Source organism: Macrobrachium rosenbergii, chromosome 4 (assembly GCF_040412425.1).
Source record: "Macrobrachium rosenbergii isolate ZJJX-2024 chromosome 4, ASM4041242v1, whole genome shotgun sequence".
Classification (NCBI taxonomy): domain Eukaryota; kingdom Metazoa; phylum Arthropoda; class Malacostraca; order Decapoda; family Palaemonidae; genus Macrobrachium; species Macrobrachium rosenbergii.
In genome coordinates this window covers 39592443-39612134 of record NC_089744.1, presented here as the reverse complement: position 1 = coordinate 39612134, position 19692 = coordinate 39592443, and the positions used below count along the sequence as shown (strand labels likewise).

The 19692-nt window shown below is 50.1% G+C and overlaps 1 protein-coding gene across 4 annotated transcripts in view; it reads left to right on the top strand.

Moving 5' to 3' along the window:
- The window catches only part of LOC136832815 (ubiquitin carboxyl-terminal hydrolase 24-like), a 374979-nt gene that overhangs the window by 18524 nt on the left and 336763 nt on the right, over positions 1-19692 (top strand). For all 4 annotated transcript variants that reach the window (XM_067094450.1, XM_067094436.1, XM_067094461.1 and 1 more), the window contains exons 3-5: positions 1392-1606; positions 13875-13970; positions 14157-14402. In XM_067094450.1, the coding sequence (XP_066950551.1) occupies positions 1392-1606; positions 13875-13970; positions 14157-14402 (557 nt within the window). The remainder of the gene's footprint in view (positions 1-1391; positions 1607-13874; positions 13971-14156; positions 14403-19692) is intronic.

The following is a 19692-nucleotide window of genomic DNA, read 5'->3' as shown; positions in this document are numbered from 1 at the left end:
GCACAAGAAGACACTTCCGCATCGCTTTTACTATGGCGAGCTGCAACAGCCTGGGACGCAACAGGACTGTTAGAGGGAGCAACTGCTCGTGAGCAGACCCCACTCGCCTCCCTTTGGCTTTCGGCATGTCTTCTCCCTGAGCCTTGGGAGCCGGACAGAGGCCTAGACCTAGGAGCGCGAGGGGAACGAACAGTCACCTCCTCCACAATACTATCACTCGCAACACTTCGATGTTTAGACATCGCACTCACATCCTGGCCAATCTTCTCTATCGCAGAGAAAAGAGCCGAAATCTTACCATCAAATTCTGCCCGAAGGTCTGACACGGTAGTGGGTTCGGAAACAACAGGTTCCGGGGCAGGAATAGGAACAGGAGGGGTAACAGGAACAGAACAAGAGGCAATACTACTCCTACTCTGGGAGGAACTTCTGGCCAAGCCTTACGTGCCCTATCTTTTACTTAATTTTGCCTGATATTTAGCCAACTTTTGCCAATCAAACACAGACAAAGACAAACACTCATCACATCTATCCAAATTTGTGCACAATTCCCTCTACAGTTAGTGCAAGAAGAGTGAGGGTCTATGTTAGACCGAGACATTCTGAGTTTTACAACCCCCTCCCACAATATCTGATTTGAGATCCTGAATCAGACATATCTAGAAAAAATCTCAACCAAAGCCAAAAAACAAGCCAGAACCGTCAACAAAAGTGGGTACTTCACCAAAGAAAAGTCGAAAAGCACCGATGAATTTCCTGAAGAGGAGCAGACGACTAGTCGCCGGCCCCGACAGAGAAAATATGATTAGTTGTTGATGGAAATGGATCCAGGTACCCCGATAGAGGGCGGGGTAGTCGTATCACCTGACCATATATTAGCGGAACCGCCAGTTTTGAATTTTCTGTCGAGATCGAGAATTACAGCTATATGTAAACAACAGGTAAGTTCATGTATAAAAATGATATTTTTGTATTAAATATCCTTTTTGGTGAGGAGATTTAGGTTTTCCAAGTGTCTGTACTTATTCCTTTAGGAAACCGGCTTTAGAAGTAGCATTGCAACAGCAGTAAATATACACTTTACTTTCAGCTATATATTAAAAATTCTTCTTAATTTTTTAGATATCAATAATGTCCCTTATTAGGATAGCATGTTGTAGTTTTGCCTCTGTAGTATAGCTGATGATAAAGACTATAATAATTATATGTATGTAATTTTACTTTTTTTTGTGACATAGGGTCTTATGTTGTATTATTGGTAAATGCTACAAAAATTTAACATAATTGAACAACTTAAAATAAGAGGTGCATTTAAAGCATGAAAACAAAAAAAGAATTGAAGACAGTAACCTCCTGAATCAAGACCTTAGTATTTAAAATTTATCTTGAAGGGCTATGTGATGCTGACGAGTCCTGCCATCGCTTCATGGAGAGATGTCTTCCAGAATGTTTCCAAAAGCTCTTAGCAAATGGAGCTGTAAGACGATGGGGACCAGAGATTCAAGAGGGTGTTTTTAACATGTTGGATTTGCTCACAAATCTTGTGATTGTGAGGCTCAAGCATGGACCTGTTCCTGAGACACTGCTCAAAAATACATATGCACTTGTGAGTACTTTACTGTGTTTTATCATTCCCAGGAGAAAGTATAATGGAAGACTCTCATTGGCTAAGTGGTTGATTATGAGTTTTGGCCGTAAGCTAATCTGAGTAAGACATTTTTCTGGAAATGAGTATAACATAAATGTGATTGTTGTACTTTCATTTCTTTTTTGTCATAAAACTGAGCAGCTTGTTTTTCTTAGTTTCATATTTGGGATCTACAGAATTGTAGAGGTTGCAAAGTTTTATTGTAGACATGTTTGTGGCCCTCTAGCCTGTGATACACTATTTTTCTTTGGGTATCTACCGAAAAGTTGATAAGGTTAAAATTAATGTAGAGTAATATAGCAGATTTTTTACAAAATTAGTAAAAAAATAAGTGAGAGAGAGAGAGAGAGAGAGCATGATGTTCTATAACAAAATACTATGTTCAGTCAGAAGTGTGAGAATTATCTAGTTTGTGATAGAGAGAGAAAGAGAGATATTCTGTATGTGTGTGTTTGTATGAGAGAGAGAGATAGAGATAGAGATTGATTTTATATTGACCCCACTTAGGGATCTCATTGTTATGGATTTCTTTTCATTTCATTTCATTCTCACATTTGCCTCAAATTATCACTGCTATCATTTATGAATTGGAAGTATTTATTGACTAAAACAGGTTTGTTCCGACACAATATGCAAACCCTCGGTCCTTTACATTAGGAATTACTTTCAGCGTAGACTGGAAACGGCCGTTGAACTTTCAAACAAGGTGGTTAGGCAGTTAACTACCATCCGGGAGGCAGGAGTACTGCCTGCCTGGATGTAAACATTCCAATTTTGCTTTTGGCCGTCGTGGAATGCGGATGTTGTTCTTAACTCTCTGCCTGACTGCCCTTCAGCTTTTTGGTGGGAAATTTCCATACCTGTGCCCAACTTGCAGGGGACGTGTGTGTTCGCGCGGCGCTCCTTGTAGCGAGTGTTGTTCCTGGTCTCCCGAGCAGTGGAAGAGGTTCGAAGGGAGGAGATGCCACCGTTGGAAGCCTGCCAAGGAATCCTCCGAGGGTAACGCCCCCGACGACTCCAGTGGTGGCTAATGTGTCGGGATCATTTCTTCCTCCCTGTGAACTTCCCCTGCTTCCTCCCTCTCCCTCGGGTGAGGACTCCCCCTCCCCTTCCTCATTCGTTTCATCGGGTGTGGAAGGCGGGGGGCCGGTTGATCAGGACATCCTCTGGGGTCTCCCCCCCCTGGGGGTGAAATTTTTTCCCCGGAACAAGCAGAGACTTCCCAATTTAACCCGACTGTTTCTTCAGGTTTAGGGGTGGATACGGACCAGGTCTCAGACTTATCCTTGGCCTGGTTACACCTGGGTCTACCTGGCGTTCCATCACTGGAGGGCCTGGTGTCTCATCTGTCTGGCACTCCAGTAACAACCCTTTCGGCTACCACTACCACAACCACGACTGTCATCATGTCTGCTGTTGTGAAGCTGCCTGTGTCGGTGGCTTCACACCTAGACACCCAGGTTTCGGCTGCTCCTGCCTCTCACCATCCTGTGCCGCTGCCCCCTAGGTTCCTGGCCCCACTCTCACGACCTGGGCCTTCCTATATGGTGACGTTGTCGGTGCCGTATATGACTTTACCTGCCCCTGTTGCTGACCCTGGCCCCTTCATGACTATGGTTCCGGCTCCTCACTTCCCTGTCTCTCAGCCCGGCTTGACTACTGACACGCCTCCCATGCCTTCGACCCTGGCTCGGCCTGGCCTGGCTGCTCGTGTGCCACCCTTGCCTCCATCCCTGGCTCCTGCTGCGCTGATGTTCCTGCCCCGGTAACTGCTGACCCGAGCACTGTCTACACTGCCAGGGTTGTGCCTGCTGCTGTGGCCCCCCTGGTTGCTCTTGACTCTTCAGCTGCTCCTGCATGGTTTGGGGACCTGACTTCAATCCTGAGGAAGATGGCGAAGAAGTCAAAGAAGAGATCGAGAAAGGTGTCGTCGTCTTCGTCTTCATCTTCATCTTCATCTTCATCGTCATCTTCGTCTTCTTCTTTGTCTGCTACCTCTTCTTCCTCTTCTCCTTCTGAGGCTACCCAGCCAAAGAAGAAGAAGCCTGCCTCTCCCCCCCAACAAGAATTTTCACACTGAGACCTCTAAGGGACTGCCTCCTTCCACAGGGAAGGCAGTGGAATCTCTCACTGGCTCTTCCCGATTCACGGATCAGGGAACCGCTGCTCTGGCCCCCGGGTCAGTCGCATCAGGAGCCAAGGGCGTGCAGACCACAGTCCGCACTCCCCCTGCTGCGCCGAAGAAACCTGCTTCTAAGGCCAGCAGGTCCACGTCGGCCACTCGCACACGAGTCGCTCCGAGCACCCAGGTTTCCGAGGAGACCTGGGTGCCCCAGTCTGGTACCAGAGAAACCTCTCTCTGTACAGACCCGGGCGTGGGCCAAGAGAAAGAGTCTGGGCATGCAGGTGCCCCAACTCTTCCTGCGGGTACTTCTTTGAGTGCCAAGCCAGGTTCCCGGGAAAGTGCTTCGGTCCCTCGGGTCTGAACACCTGGAGAAGCAGGGAAGAGGTCCCTTGCTCAGTCTTCCCGAGAGGCTACAGCCTCAAAGAGGACGGGCGCGTCTAGAGGACAGCGCAAGTTTGAGCCAGCCAGCCGCATGCTCGACTCCTCCCAGTCCCCAGCCACGTCCGCACGGCCAGCCTGGCTCGGGGGAGGCAAGCGCGCGGCTCGACTCACGCGAGCCACTCCGCTCTCCTCATGAGACTGCTTCGCCAGGCGCAAGCACTCTCCTCGACCCAGGCTGCCAGCACCACTGCTGGTTGGTGATCGCTCCCAGCCCGCTGCCCCTGTTGGTTCTGCCAGCAAGGCCAGTGGGAGCGCCCGATCCTCCTCGCCTGTCCCCTCTACCTCCTGGGCTCCTTCCAAGGGGCATAAGTCGGACAGGAAGAACTCTGGCGAGTTGTTTCCCCAGAGTTCTACCTCAGGCACGTATGTACCTGGTTTATTCCTCAGCTCGACCAGGTCTTATGCCCGCGTGGTGCAGGAAGGATCACGGGGGTCTGCCGAGGCTCTCCCTCCTGCAGGGAGAGTAGATCGGGAGGACTGCACCCTGGAAGGACTCGAGGGTCCTCTCCCCCAGGTTGCGGATACCCCCGAGATACAGAGGACATTAGCTGAGGTTATTGCAGTGATTTGTCAGCACAATGGCCTTGGGGAAGGGACCACGGCCTCGTGTGTGGATTGTCCGTCCCGCCTCGAATCCTACTGGGGACCCAAGAAGGAACCCAAGGCTTCAGTGAGGCTGCCATGGTCCACGCTTGCCGAAGGGGTCCTTGATCAGGTGAATGGTCTTGTGTCTGGTCAGGACAATTTGCGTAGATCGAACCGCTCGGACAAGCTTCTTCCCCCTCCTCTGCCTCGTCAGAAGTGCTTCTACACACCATCGGAGAGGTCGTTGCCGCCTAAACAGGTTGACCCGGACTTGGTTCGTCTGGATCTGGGTTTTACATTGCAGCAACTTACTGCAGAGAGCATCTCCCTCTCTCAGCAAGAAGCCGCAGCCCTGGAAGCCACTGCCATGGTGGCCTTCCAGGCAGTCTCCTGGCTCGATCTGTGGTCCTTCACTGTATCGAATGTGGCTGCTTCCTTGGGCGCTGTCGTACCTGGGGAGGACTCTGCCTTCGGGAGGCTATCCCAGTCTGGAGGAAGGACCATCTCCAACCTCGCCCACTAGACGGCAAACCCATGGGCCGCTGCGGAGGACATGTTTCGGAGCCCGTGGGACAACCTCGATGTTTACACCTCTCCTCCGTTCTGTCTGATTCACCGAGTGATCAACCAAGAGGACCTCTTTGCAACATTGAGAAATTATCATTTGTGTTCCTGTTGCTCCTCAGTCCCGGACCCTCTTGCATGGGTGACAGATGCCATGCTGTTGGATTGGACGAGCCTGGATGTCCACGGCTTCCTACCTTTCGGATTGATCAAGGAGGTGGTCAACAAGTTCTCCTCTCACCAGAACGTCTCATTGACCCTGATCACTCCTGTCACCAGAACGTCTCATTGACCCTGATCACTCCTCTCACCAGAACGTCTCATTGACCCTGATAACTCTGTTCTGGCCCAGGAAGGAATGGTGTCCGGATCTGGTGTGTCTGTTAATTTCCGAAGACTTCTGCCACACACAGTTGCTCTCCAAGCAGCCCCACTTCCTCAGGTCCCTTTAGGGATTGTCCTCTTTGGCCCTGACGGGCTTCAGACTTTCAGGAGCCTCGTCAGAGCGAAAAGGCTTTTTGAAGCAAGCTACAGAAGCTTTTGCTAGGTGCAAAAAGATCTGCTAGCAGGCTCTACCATTCCAAGTGGTCAGTTTTCAGAGGATAGTACCGAGAAAATAATGTCTCGTCTTCTGAAGCCTTTATAAGCCAGTTAGCTGACTTTTTACCTTTCCTGAGGACTGATAGGAAGTTGTCCCCCTCTACCATCAAGGGGTATAGGTTATTGTTGTAAAACCTCAGCAGCCTTATCAGTTCCTTTGAAACCTCCAAATTAGAAAAGTCTGGATTTCTCTCCTGGACTCCTGGAATTTGGACGTTGTTCTAGAGTGGCTTATGAGCTCAACTTTCGAACTCCTCAGCTCGACCTCTTTTAAGGATCTCACGAAGAAGACTCTCTTTCTTGTGGCATTAGCAATTGCCAAACGCGTTAGCGAGCGGCAAGCCTTCAACATGAGAGTAGGCTTTTCAAATGGAAATGCAGTATTCTCTCTCTCTCTCTCTCTCTCTCTCTCTCTCTCTCTCTCTCTCTCTCTCTCTCTCTCTCTCTCTCTCAGGACATTTCCAAGCCATGGCCTCGCTTGTTCATTGTTAAGAGAGTAACAGACGTCTCTCTCTCTCTCTCTCTCTCTCTCTCTCTCTCTCTCTCTCTCTCTCTCTCTCTCTCTCTCTCTCTCTCTCTCTCTCTCAGGACATTTCCAAGCCATGGCCTCGCTTGTTCATTGTTAAGAGAGTAACAGACGTCCTCGGGCCAGAGCAGGAAGAGAGATTTCTTTGTCTTGTGGGAGCCTGGAAGTACTATCTTCAGAAGATCAGAGGATCCTCCAACAAACTTCGGTGCTCAGTGAAGAACCCATCACGCCCTCTGTCAAAGAGTGCACTGTCTTTCTTCCTTAGAAGTTCGATTACAGAAGCGCATTCTCATGTTCAAGAAGATGTTTTATCTTCCCTTAAGGTCAAAGCTCATGAGGTTCGAGCACTCGAACTCACCCCGGAGTGGCCCCTCTTTATCAACTCACTTGGCACCTGCTTTGTCAGTCTTCCACACCCGACCAGTTGGTGCCAACTTCCGACTGTGGAGCGTTCTGTGCCAACATTTGGGCGCTTGGCGTCAACAGTTGGGTGCTCGGAGCCAACTTCTGCTATCCGTGGGTGGCATATGGGGCTCTCTGTCCCTCTACTGTCTCTTCGTCTTGTTATAAGGTTGTTGAGTTTAAGGGAACCCTGGGAGTACAGTGTACCTGGAGTACCCGCCAGCCAGTTTGTGTTGCTGGTCTATGCCCAGGGCAAGGATGCTATTTTTTATCTTCATTAGCCATCGGTGAACTTCCATGGCTGCAAAGTACCCACTGAAGTATGGGCGACTCTTGGCTAATACTGCCACGCCACGCCCTCTACAGGTCAAGATGAGCGTCGACCAGAGGCAGTACCCGCCTGAAGCAGCTCTCTTACCAGATAATCTACAACAAGCATTGACCCAGTGCTAGCAACCTTTCTAGTTCGAAGTTATAATCTTTATTAATGTTTTGGATGAGAACATGTCCACGATTCCCACCTCCTTGCAATGTGGAATCAGCTATGTAATTGCTTGGTAAGTCATTTATGTAAAAATGACATTTTTATGATAATAAAGTTTTATATATACTTACCAAGCAATTACATAATCGGAGCCCACCCTTCTCCCCTCAGTGGACATTTAGGCATCAAACGAATTGAAACTCTATCAGTCCCAAAAGTGGGCAAGACCCTGTCACCTACACAAGCGATGGCAGCGCCACTGAAAATTTGAATTTTATTAGACTGCCGTGTAGATAGCTAGTAGCTATGTAATTGCTTGGTAGTTATAGTTTTCCTGGCTTTCTGCTCGGACCTTCCTGGAAGCTAAAGCTGCGCCTTTTCATGGTGTGTTTGTTCCTGTTTTGTTTTTCTTGAGTATAATTGTGCGTGTTTGTGATGATGGATGAGTTATCGCAAACCCATGACTCTGATAAGCCTGTGCACTGGGAATGTCCTGGTAAGGATAAAAAGTGTGGCACCTTTCGCTGTAGTGCGGACTCGGATCCTCACTCCCTTTGCCTAAAGTGTAGGAAAGGGAGTAAGGACCCTTCTGATTGTACTGTAGACAAACCTTGTGAGGAGTGTAGGCTTTGGTCCCCTGAGCAGTGGGATAGGTACTCTCGGAGGCCTAGATACAAGTGTAAAGAGACCAAGGTGTCGGAGGTGCTGTCTTCGGCACCTTCGACTCCGTCGGTTGCGAATCCTTCGCAGTCATATCTAAGCCCTGAACGCCTTCCCTTGCTGACGATTTTTAGTTCTGAGTCCGTCTCGCTGTCCCCTGTGTCTGCATCCGCAGTCACAGAGAAGGCAAGATCGGTGGACCTAGGCTACACTCCTCTTAGTTCTCCCCCTCACCCAGAGTCGCTGATCCCTTGGTTAGGGGGGGCCCCCCTACCCGTCTTTGTCTTCCGCAGGGTTGGCATCCATGCCTGGTTTGAGTCAGGCGTGGGAGTCGCTCAGGATGGTTGGTACGCCTGATCTGCCATTGCTCCTCACACGCATCAACAGTGTTGCGCAAGCGGGAGTACTCCTTCCTCCCCCCACTACCCACACAGTCGACGCTCTAACCACCACTACCGTCACCGCTGTGCTTCCGGGGAGTGTGATGACTACCGCCAGAATGCACCGTGCATATGGTGCAGTCCCTACTCCAGCCGTCTCCGTGTCGATGGTGGCTGGGCCAGTCTGCTCGGTCACCCCACCCCCGCCTGGCTACGCTCCCACGTCTCCCACCGCGCTTCCACCGTTGCCCATGCCGCTCCTGCAGACGTTCCTTACATTGTTGCCTGCGTCTGCCTCTGTGATGCCTACTACCACCTTACGGCATGAGTCTGTCTTCGGTAGGTTGGGGGATGTTGTGTTGTTGCTGATCAAGAAGAAGAAGAAGCACACACACCAGCCATCTACATCTTCGTCTTTTACTTCCTTGTCTTCCTCTGCCTCTTCACCCCCCTCTTCTACGACCAGTCGGTCTAAGAAGGGGAGGGTGGATCCCCCCCCCCCCGCCCCAAGAAGACTCGCTCTTCTAAGGGGGCGCAGTCCTCCCCTCGGGGGAAGACTGCTGGATCTCTCGCTGGGAAGGCTACCTTGGTACCCTCCTCAAACGGTTCAGGGGCTTCGTCCTCTCGAACTGATTCCATTTTGGCACCTCATAAGCGAGCGTCGCCGAAGGCACGGTCGCCTAAGGGAGACCGTGCATCCTCGAGCTGCTCCTCTCGTGTAGCGAGCTCGGGCACGTAACGAGAGAAGGGGAAAAGCCTTGGCTTCTCCTCCACCTAAACCGTTATCCCCATCCAAGTCGGACAAAGGATCGTCGGAGAAGGTGTTCATGGACATCTCTGCTGCGAAGGGATCGGGAGGAACCAAGAAGAGGTCCCCGCAGCCTTCTTCGACTGCTTCGGCATCGAAAAAGGCTGGAACACGCCCGGACGTTAGGGACAGCGGTCTCCAATCAGCAGTCCGTGCCCCTGTGTTGGTCTCCCCTACACACTCTAGTGCGGAGGACCGTCCAGCGTCGGAGCATGGATTGGCTGTGCGGAGGCTGTCCCCTGATAGTCAAGACGGTCGCTTGCCCAGACAAGTAAGTTTGTCTAGGCCCTCTCTCGACACTCCACCGCGGGTTGAGATCATGAGGGGTCCGTACTCTCCAGGCGATCTCCTGGCTCGACAACTGGGCCTTCGCGTTGTCGAGGATCGCGTCTTCATCTGGCTCTCAGAACGAAGACCCGACCTTCAGGAGTCTTTGCCAGTCGGGTGGAAAGGCCATCTCTTTTACAGCCCAACCTGTGGGCAAACCTGGTACTGAAGAGACGGGATGCGGCGTTGTCCCGAATCTACAGATCAGTGGGCGCCGAAGCTGCAGTCTTCCTGCACAATGGACCAATTCTGGACACCACCTCCCTCTTCCCCAGAGGAGAAGTGGATGCTGCAGTGGACAAGAGGAAGGCCGACGAGCGCGACCGTCTTGTCCACCAGGCAGCGACGAAAGGTGTCGTGCAGCCGTCTCGTCCTGCGGCCCGGACAGTGAGCCAGGCTAGCACCTCAGCCCCGAAGAAGTCTGGTGCTTCGACGGGCGCTCAAGGAAAAGTCCAGACTACTTCTTCTCCCCCACGGAAGGAACCGCTGGGTCCCTTTCGCCAACCTATCCCCCCCAAGAGGAAAGGTAGTGCAAAGAAGAAGAGGGGAGGAGCTCACTAGGGACGGCGAGCCCCTCATATGCTGCCGTTGGTGGGGGGCTGCCTATCATGCCACTGGGCAACTTGGCAGCGATACAGAGCGGAGACCTGGGTAGTGAATGTCCTTCGGGAGGGATATTCTCTACCCTTCGAGTCGCCGCCTCCCCTCACTGACATACCGGTCCAGTTCCCCTCTTACCTTCAAGACCCCCAGAGGAGAGGGGCCCTACTTCGGGAGGTCGAAACTATGTTGAACAAGGGAGCCATCGAAGTCGTCGAGGATCGATCTCCTGGCTTCTACAGCAGGATCTTTCTCGTGGAGAAAGCTTCCAGCAGGTGGAGGCCAGTAATCAACCTCTCTCCCCCGAATCGTTTCGTTCGCCAGACTCGGTTCAAGATGGAGTCGGTGTGCATGGTACTGTCAGCCATCAGGGAGGATGACTTCATGCTGACGGTGGACTTGATGAACGCGTACTTCCAGGTACCGGTTCATCTATCCTCTCGTCGGTACTTTCGCTTTGTCCTCGGAGAAGTGGTCTACCAATTCAGGGTACTATGTTTCGGGCTTTCGACCGCTCCAGAGGTGTTCACACGAGTGTTCACCCTGGTGTCAGCCTGGGATACGTCTTCTGAGGTATCCCAACGATTGGTTAGTCTTGGCAAACTCACGCTTGCAGTTGCTACAGGACAGAGTTCGCCTCCCCGAGTTGTGTTGCGAGCTGGGTATCGTGATCAACTTTGGGAAGTCGGATCTCATTCCCAAACAGAGGACTCAGTATCTGGGCATGTTGATCGATATGGCAGCAGGCAGTCTTTCCCTCAAAGGCTCGCATCAGCATGTTCAGGAAGGTGGCAAGGCAGTTCCTGTCGAGGCAGGAACAGCCAGCTCAACAGTGGCAAGTCGTGATCGGTCACCTGTCGTCATTGGAGGAGCTCGTACCGCACAGTCGGCTCCACCTTTGGTCTCTCCAGTGGAGACTGAGGGACTTCTGGGATCAGTCTCGGGAGCCCCAGTCGGTTCTCGTACCCATCTCTCAGGAGGTGAGGGACGATCTCGACTGGTTGTTGGATGACAGGAACCTCTGCATAGGGATGCACCTGTCCTCTTGGCCTCCGGACATGCTGCTCTTCACAGACGCATTGAAGGATGGCTGGGATGCACACCTGGAGGAGTTGCTGACTTCAGGCATGTGGGACCATCACGACAAGCGCCTTCACATCAACGTCCTGGAGATGAAGGCAGCTTTTTTAGCCCTTCAGTATTTCCAGGACCGTCTGATGGGACACTCTGTGGTGTTGATGAGTGACAACACGACCCTAGTGGCATACATCAACAAGCAAGGGGGACTTGTCTCTCGAGCTCTCCACATGCTGACGGTGCAGGTGCATGAGTGGGCAGTAGCCCACTCTGTGGAGCTGTCAGCCAGATACATCCCAGGCAAGAGGAACGTTCTGGCGCACATGCCTCGTTCGGGATCAGGTGGTGGGATCCGAGTGGTCCCTTCACCAGAGCGTGGCAGACAGGCTCTTCGACCTGTGGGGGCATCCAGTAGTGGATCTGTTCGCCACCTGGTACAACAGGAAGCTTCCAACCTTTTTCTCCGTCGTTACCGGACCCATGGCCAGCTGCAGAAGATGCCTTCCAACACTCATAGGACAACCTCGAGGTGTATGCCTTTCCCCCGTTCTGTCTGATTTGTCCAGTTCTCGGTCGAGTCCTGGTGTTGACGAATCTACGAATGATCCTGGTGGCTCCCAAGTGACCCGAGGCCGCTTGGTATCCAGACCTACTGGCTCTGCTTTCCGAGACTATGAGAGAGCTTCCCCTCTGGCACAATCTTCTACATCAGCTGCATGTAGAACGGTACCACCAGGCCGTGGCCTCCCAGTCGCTTCTCGCCTGGAGGTTATCCACCGTCTCTTGCGAGCAAGAGGCTTTTCTCGCCGAGCAGTGACAGAGATGGTAGGATACCTCAGGAAGTCTTCCTCAGCGGTTTACCAGGGAAAGTGGGCTGTCTTCTGTGGTTGGTGTCGTAGATGGGGTTATTCTCCGGTCGGAGCCACTCTTCAGCAGGTAGCGTCTATCTTCATCAAGAGAAGCTCCTATCAGTTTCAGCGGTAAAGGGATACAGAGCTGCTTTAGCACTGGTCCTGAAGTTGAAAGGCATTGATATCTCGTCCTCCCTGGAGATATCATTGCTAATGAGTAGCTTCGAACGGTCTTGCCCTCCCAGGGAACTCAAGACCCCTGAGTGGGATGTGTCTCTCGTTTTGTGGAGCCTGACTCATGCCCCATACAAGCCACTACGAAAAGCCACAGGCAGGGATCTTACTCCTAAGACCGTCTTCTTGCTTGCCCTGGCATTGGCGAAGAGGATTAGTGAACTACAGGGAATCTCTTTTGCAGTTAAACACTCAAGGGGATGGGCATCGGTGATGCTCGAGTTCGTCCCGGAGTTCGTAGCGAAGACACAGAATCCAGTGGTCCCTGACACTCGATTTGAGTCTTTCACGGGGATTGCACCTGCTTTAGCATTCAAGAAGAACCTGTCGGTTTAGCAGGTACTAAGGACAGGTGTGGTCACGCCAGACCACGTTCGCCTCTTTTTACCTAAGGGACATTACCCATAGGTCCTTGGATACCTTCTCCTTGGGACCAGTGGTGGCTGCTCAACAAGTTGTGTAACTTACCCAGCTCCTGTACAGGACAGTGCTGTATCTTGTCTGTTGTACGTGCTTGATTGGGCATGAAAGGTGAGTGACTGGCTCTCTCTTCCTCCCCTTCATCTGGCTTCTTCCTTCGGGCAGAGAGTTTGGGCCGTACAAGCTGAACCAGACGTCAGATGCAGGTGAGTTTCATGACTTGAGTATCCTAATCTTTATTGCCTTTCAGGTACACATTAGATGTGAAGTCCCCTCCTTCCCTTACAAGGTGGGGAAGGGGTTGCAGGCTAATTACAAACCCATTCTTCATTTTGGTCCTTAGTCCCTGACGTCCTCAGATCACCTATTCTGTGGCTGGGGTAGGTTCTCTGTCTCTTTTACCTTTGCTGTGTGTTCGCTTACATACCGTAACTTCGTCACAGCAGGGTCGCTCTAGTAGACTGGCTTGTGACACTTCAGTTCACATACCAGTGGTCACGGTCCAGTGGCTATGTCCTCCTGGCTCTTACCCCAGGAGGAAAAAAGGTGTGGTTGAACTTCCATTCGTTCAGAGACTTGCACTCAGATTCCTCCCACCGAATCATGAGTCCCCATATAAGTAAAGGACCAAGGGTTTGTATTTGTGCAGGAACAAATCGCATTTTTAAAAAGTAAAATGCATTTTTCCTAACATACAAACCCAAGGTCCTCTACTCAGGTTACCCACTTCAGCCTCCCCACAATCTGCCCTAGGCCAGAAAGCAAAGTGAATGCGTGACGCCAGGCGGGAGGTAGCGTGGGTCCCCCACTGCAACCTCCCAACTACCTGGCCGGTAGTTATACTACTGCACCGCCTTGTTAAGTCTTTAGTAGCCAGTTCAGCTTTCGCCAAAAGTAACCCCCATATAAGTAAAGGACCTCGGGTTTGTATGTTAGGAAAAATGTATTTTACTTTTAAAAAATGAGATTTTATCATAAAAATGTCATTTTCCTATTAAATGACATTGTTTAGAATTATAATTGGTTGAATACAAGAAATATCACAAGGTACTACAGTATATGTTTTAACTTTTATTCTTTATATATTGAATTAGACATTATACATTTAATGCTTGAGTAAATTTCCTTCTTGTTTACAGGCCTTGGACTCTGAATGTGAATGGAATCAAAAAAACAAACACCGCCCGTCCGACCTTGTTGGAGAAAAAGCTTATGCTGAATCTACTTCACAGTTGGTATGTGTTTTGAATAGAGAAACTAGATAAATACTTCTGGATCATTCCAGTGTCAGTTTTTGAATGAGTGAATTTGTCTGGTGGACTTAATATCAATGTGTATAAAGATTTTTATAACGGATTGACATATGGATTTCATTTTGTGTATTTTTCTAGGAAGTTAAATGAAGACACTTCTTGTTTCAGGAATCTTATGGCTGGTTGATAGACCTCATTAATATTTTTGGAAACAGAGGTGGTTTTGAACTCATAGCTGATCGCTTTGCCTCTCAAGATCAGCTAGATGCAGGACAGATGGCAGCACTTCTGCTTCCAATTGGACAGTGTGCCCGGTTTTTAATTAAAGGAATTGTATGTCCAATTCTTCAACCAGCAGTCACCCAAGCACTGAACTATGTTGCAAATTTAGAAGAAAAACAGCTCAAATGTCAGGTACGGTAGTGAACACTAGGAAGCAAAAGCTTCTGGTAAGTGCACCTGTCGTTGAGAATTTAATTTTTTTGAAAGCTTGCCAAATCAGAGTACTGTATATGTTGTATAAAGGAAGAAATGTAATCCCCATAAAGGCCCCCATAATAATATATAAAATTTAATCATTGTAAAATAACACTCAAAATTTAATGCAGGTATACAAACCTGAGGCCCTTTACATTTGGAATTACTTACGGCAAAGCTGGACACAGATGTTAAACTCCTGAACAAGGTGGTTAGGCAGTAACTACCTTCAGATAAGCAGGAATACCCACCTGCCGGAATGTAAACATTCCAGTTTGCCTTTCAGCCCAGGTTCAGATTGAGGGGTTGAGGGGTGGCATGAGGCGGGCGTAAAGATGTAATGTAAAGGACCTCAGGTTTGTATAGTTAGGAAAAATACAATTTACTTTTAAAAATTGTGATTTGTTTTGACACCATGTAAAAACCATCAGTCCTTTACATTAGAAAGACTCACTGTTTGGAGGGAGGAATCTGAGTGAGTCTCTTGAACTGACTGGAGTTCTGCGCACCTGGGCTGCTACTCCTGGTCGAAAGAGCGAGGAGTACTGTGCCTCTGACTTACTGATTGGAGTGTAGGAACTGCAAGATCAAATGTCAGATACTGGAACTTTTCGCATGAGTTAGGAAAGGTAACTCATACGAAATAGGCTGGGAAGAATCTTAAGAGTCGGAGACAGTAAGGAAAACCCTATCTGTAAGTCTCTCCTTCCTCACCTTGCTAGAGGAAGGAGTGGAGTTGCTTCTTGTGTAGTCTTATTGCATCAGACACCAGACCTAGCAAGTGTCAGTTCAAGTCCTATTCTCATCTCGAAGGTGGAGAAGTAGGAGGACGAGGAAGGAGGAGGAGTTGAGGCCAGTCACTCTTGGTATCCTTCTCACTTCCAGAACCAACACCTTAGGCAAGATGCTACTCGTCCTCTTGAAGGAGCCAGGTAAGAAAACACAACTTGTTGAGCACCCACCACAGGGCCAGGGAAAAAAGGTTTCAAGGGCCTGTGGGTAAGACCAAAGGAAGAAGACAAGAGTGTGGTCTATGAGACCACATCTTGCTTCCAGACCAACAGAAACTTCCAGAATGTGAGGGATGGATCAAGCCATTGACTTCTTGAGCTCTTGGGTGGAAAGTACCGATATTGTTGTCGCCAGCTGCTGAGTACCTCCTTCGATCGCTTCACGAAGCCAGGAGAAAGATGTGTCCTAGACACTTCTTCCTTGGGAGAGATAATACTTGCCTTCCTTGGGAGAGATAATACTTGCAAAAAAGTCGACTACATCCAGGTTAGGAGTGTTGAGCCTTTTCGGAAAGTACCGCAGCTCCCTTATAGGACAAAGTAACGATTGATCTAGATCATCAATACACAGTCCAAGGAGGAGGGGAACAAGAAGGACTCAAGCATAACAAAAGATGCTGATGGATTCGGAGTCCACTTACGACATCCGAGAAGGATTTGAGGAATTGATCCCCTTCACCTGTTCCTCCATCTTCTGTGCCAAGGCCGGAGGGAGATGAGAGATGGTCCTAAGACGGCACATCTCTGTCTGACGACTCTCATAAGGGCACGTGCAGAGCATGAGACAGGAACCCTAAAGTAGAGTCACATGCCACCCAGGGAACAGTTTCCTGGGACAGCAAGACCAAAGAAGCCTCGCATTAGTAGGTAAATCTCAACTGAGGAGAAAAAGGCTACTTCATATAGGAGACTCGGTTGCAAGGCCCTACGTTCTTCACAACTGAAACAGAGAGAAGCAACCCACGGCAGAGAAGACGAGGAAGTCCAGACTTGAAGAGCGTCTCTGGCCTGAGAAGTTCCATCAACGACGCCAAGCAGCAAAGATGGATCCAGTCCCTGTAACAGTGTTGCAGAGGACTTCAAGAGATGTTCAGCTATATCTGTTGCCACTTGGCGAGAAGCCTAAGCTTACAAGGAAAGCTGGAAAGTCTCCCAGTCCTGAACACACAGGGATGTACTGCCTGAAGAACTGCTTCTTGTGTAGCTGCTACAGGAGGTTTGGTCAAGGAGAACATTTCTCGATGCCTCAGAAACAGAGCTATCAGGTCAGGTGAAAGGAGAAGTTTTCCAGCATTTGCCTGTAACTGGGGGTGAGCAATGCTTGTGAACCCCTAGGGAAACAGAAAAATATGGCGGGAGAAATAAAGATATCGATGTTTCCCAAAAAGGCAGCATGCCTCACCACAGTGTCCCTTGGGTCTGGTACGAAAGAGTGAGGAAAACTACCGGCTTTGTTGTGCCGGGAGGCAAACATAAAGGCAGTAGGGATCTCTCAGTCGAGCAGTCTCTTCGTGAATCTTCGTGAAGGAAAGAGTGAAGAGCATGTTCCGTCCCGATCACTCAAACCCGAGGCCAAGCTCGCCTACCAATACATCCCCACCGGGAATGTATGTGGCTAATTGAGCTATCAGGTGCACTATAGAACACTCAAGTACCTGCAAATGTCGACAGATGAAACAGGAGGAAAAAACGATTCCCTCTTGTTTGTCGACATATGCCACTACTGTGGTTTTGTTGTTCAACGAAACCACTAAGTGTCGCAAAACTCATCCTGAATTTTGGGATGACCAAAAGCTGCCTTGAGTTCAGGATGTTGATGAGAAGGTGCTAATCGTCTCGGTCACACACCTTCAAGACAAAGTCTTACAGGTGTGCGCCTATTCCTCGATCGGTGAATCTGGGAGTAGACACATGACGTGAGGAGAATATGCAAGGATATTCAAAGGTTCCCTCAATCAAGCATTAGCCTAACTCTTTCCTCATAGTTCGAAGAGGAAAGAAGGATGGAGGACTGGAAGCAGACCTCCTTCATTCTCCACCATGGGGAAGCTTCTGCAAGATGACAGGATACCGAGATGATTAACCCTAGCCCAGCTGGCATTTCCCGAATTGGGAGCACGGGAGAGGAAGCAGGATGGAAATTTGATGAAAAGAATTGCCAAGACCCAAGGGAAATAGATACTTCTCCTGAAGGAATCCATTCCCAGGTCTCGGCAGTGTCGCTGCTAGGTCCAGAGACTCAACAAGTATCATTTCATGCAGGCATCTGCAGTAGGGGAACTTCTGCCCAGTCGATACTCCTTTCCCTCTTCCCTTCTGCCCTCCTTCCTCATGGAAAAGAGGGTGGAAAGAGACACAGTTATGTGCACTTTCCCAGAAGGAAAGAAGAGGGCTATGTGTTTCTGCAATCTTCTTCCGAAGCGTAGGACTTCTTAGGAGTTGAGGAGGGCTGGCTTGAACTTAAGGTCAAGGCCAGATGACTAAGACCCAAAGGTCTTGGCCATTGTCCAAAGGACAAGGTAGTACCCTGGTACAAACCTTGATTACTGCAGTATCTGGCAAATCTCTGAAAGAGAAAGGCAGAACCGAGCAAAGGTCTCTTTCCTAAGGGTCAAGCCAACTCAGGACTTACAAAACTGTAGATCCAAATTTGGACAAAGTCCTTCTTCTTAGCACCAGAATTGCCCACAGATTGCTGCCTGGTGTAGGAAGGCCCACCCCTGGACAGGACCAGTATCCATAAGGGAAGGTTCACTCCAGGAATGGTCTTCTCCGAGAAGAGAAAACCTAAAAGTGAAGGATCGTGGATCCATCAGGAGACTGCCAGGAGGAAACCAGCAAGTGTCCTCCAAGATCGCCGCCTCTCATTGCAGAAGAGAATACCCTTTGCGGTAAGGAGAAACAGAGAGAACCCAGTCCGGATGAAGCAGAGTCAGAACAACCTGCAGTCAGCAAGACCCTTCCGAGGCAAGAAGAATTCGTACTCTGTCGAGGCAGGGGAGGAGCTTGGTGTCTTGACCTGAATGAACTCCATGTCCAAAGAAAAGTATTCATCTGGTTGAGAACGCTCATACAAGCAAGGACCGCAGCGGCCCCCAAAACTCTCGACCCCTTCAGGAGCTGCAAGGGTTGCGAGAGATGAAGATTATGCATTAGGGGAGCCGCAATCCTGTCCTAGGGATCCTCACACCAACGAATCAGCGCAAAGTTCTCCGAGAAACGAGGGTGATTGCAACTTGAAAAGGAAGACACCCCGCTGCTTCCGAAGCATGAAACTCCTGTACCTCTCTCTCTGGAGGGAGACCTTGACAGATCCCAAGAAACTCCCTCGGCTACCTGGTTGTACTGTGAGACAATTTGGGGACCGACACCAAAAGCATGCCAGGCAGCCAAACTCCAAAAAAAGACAAATTCATCGGAGCTCTCTCTGTTTGCTTTGCGCCTCTTGGAACAACCGAGAGGAAAAGAGAACAGGTGAGGAGAAAGAGTACCCCTACCTGTCCTGCCAGTAAGACCAGCAGAGGAGGCGGACCGTGAGCGATAATCAACCAAAGGAGGTTATTGCCACATGGGGGAAGAAGAGTGCTTGTGACATGGCAAAGTGCTTTCCTGGGAAGAGCAGAAAGTTCACTCGAACAGTGCCGAGAACCCGATTCGGAAAAACTGAGCGGGGCCAAGCCAAGCCGATCATGTGAATGCGATGCAGACTGAGTGGTAAGCGGTGGACTGGGAGGCAAGCGGTCTGAGCCAAGCCAAGCCAGTCTCATGACCGTGACCAGGGCTGGGCGGGGCGAGCAAGCTAAGCCGAACCGAGCTGATCATGTGAATGCAATCGGAACCGGACAGGACAGAACTCCTCTGCTGTGAACTAATGCTAATTTCCTGAATTCTAAACTCCTTTGAGGCCAAGGCCCCTCGAGAAGAAGTTCAAAGGGGAATTCTGTGTCTGCTATCCTGCATGCTTGAACCCTAAAGTTCAAAACACGAGGATGAAACCTGGCCAAGCAACCGAAGTAGCTGGCTGGCAATATCGAGCCACCTGGGCTTCTCGGTACCAAGACACCAAGGTCTCAGCACTTTCTCTCGTCCTGCGCCTCTCGCCAGGATTGCGCTCGTGATTCATAGTATCCGAGCGACCTACGAGACTCCCAAAAATGGGGAGCAGCTGCTTTCAGTTTCTTAAGAAATCGAAAAGAGCCAGGCACAGAACCAGTGTTAGATGCGTACTTCTAAGGCTGGCAATGAGGGTGTGGCCTCCCAAGGCCGTGCTCTCACAGCCCCAGAAACACTAGGCCCTAGAGGAGAATGCGAATTGGTTCCCGCCCAAGGGCGGGAAGAGCCAACAAGAGAAATCTGACTCCCAGAAAAGAGGCAGGCCCTTAGAAGTCTCGCAGGACTCCCGAAGGGAACCTCTTCCCTGCTTCCTCTGGTGTTCA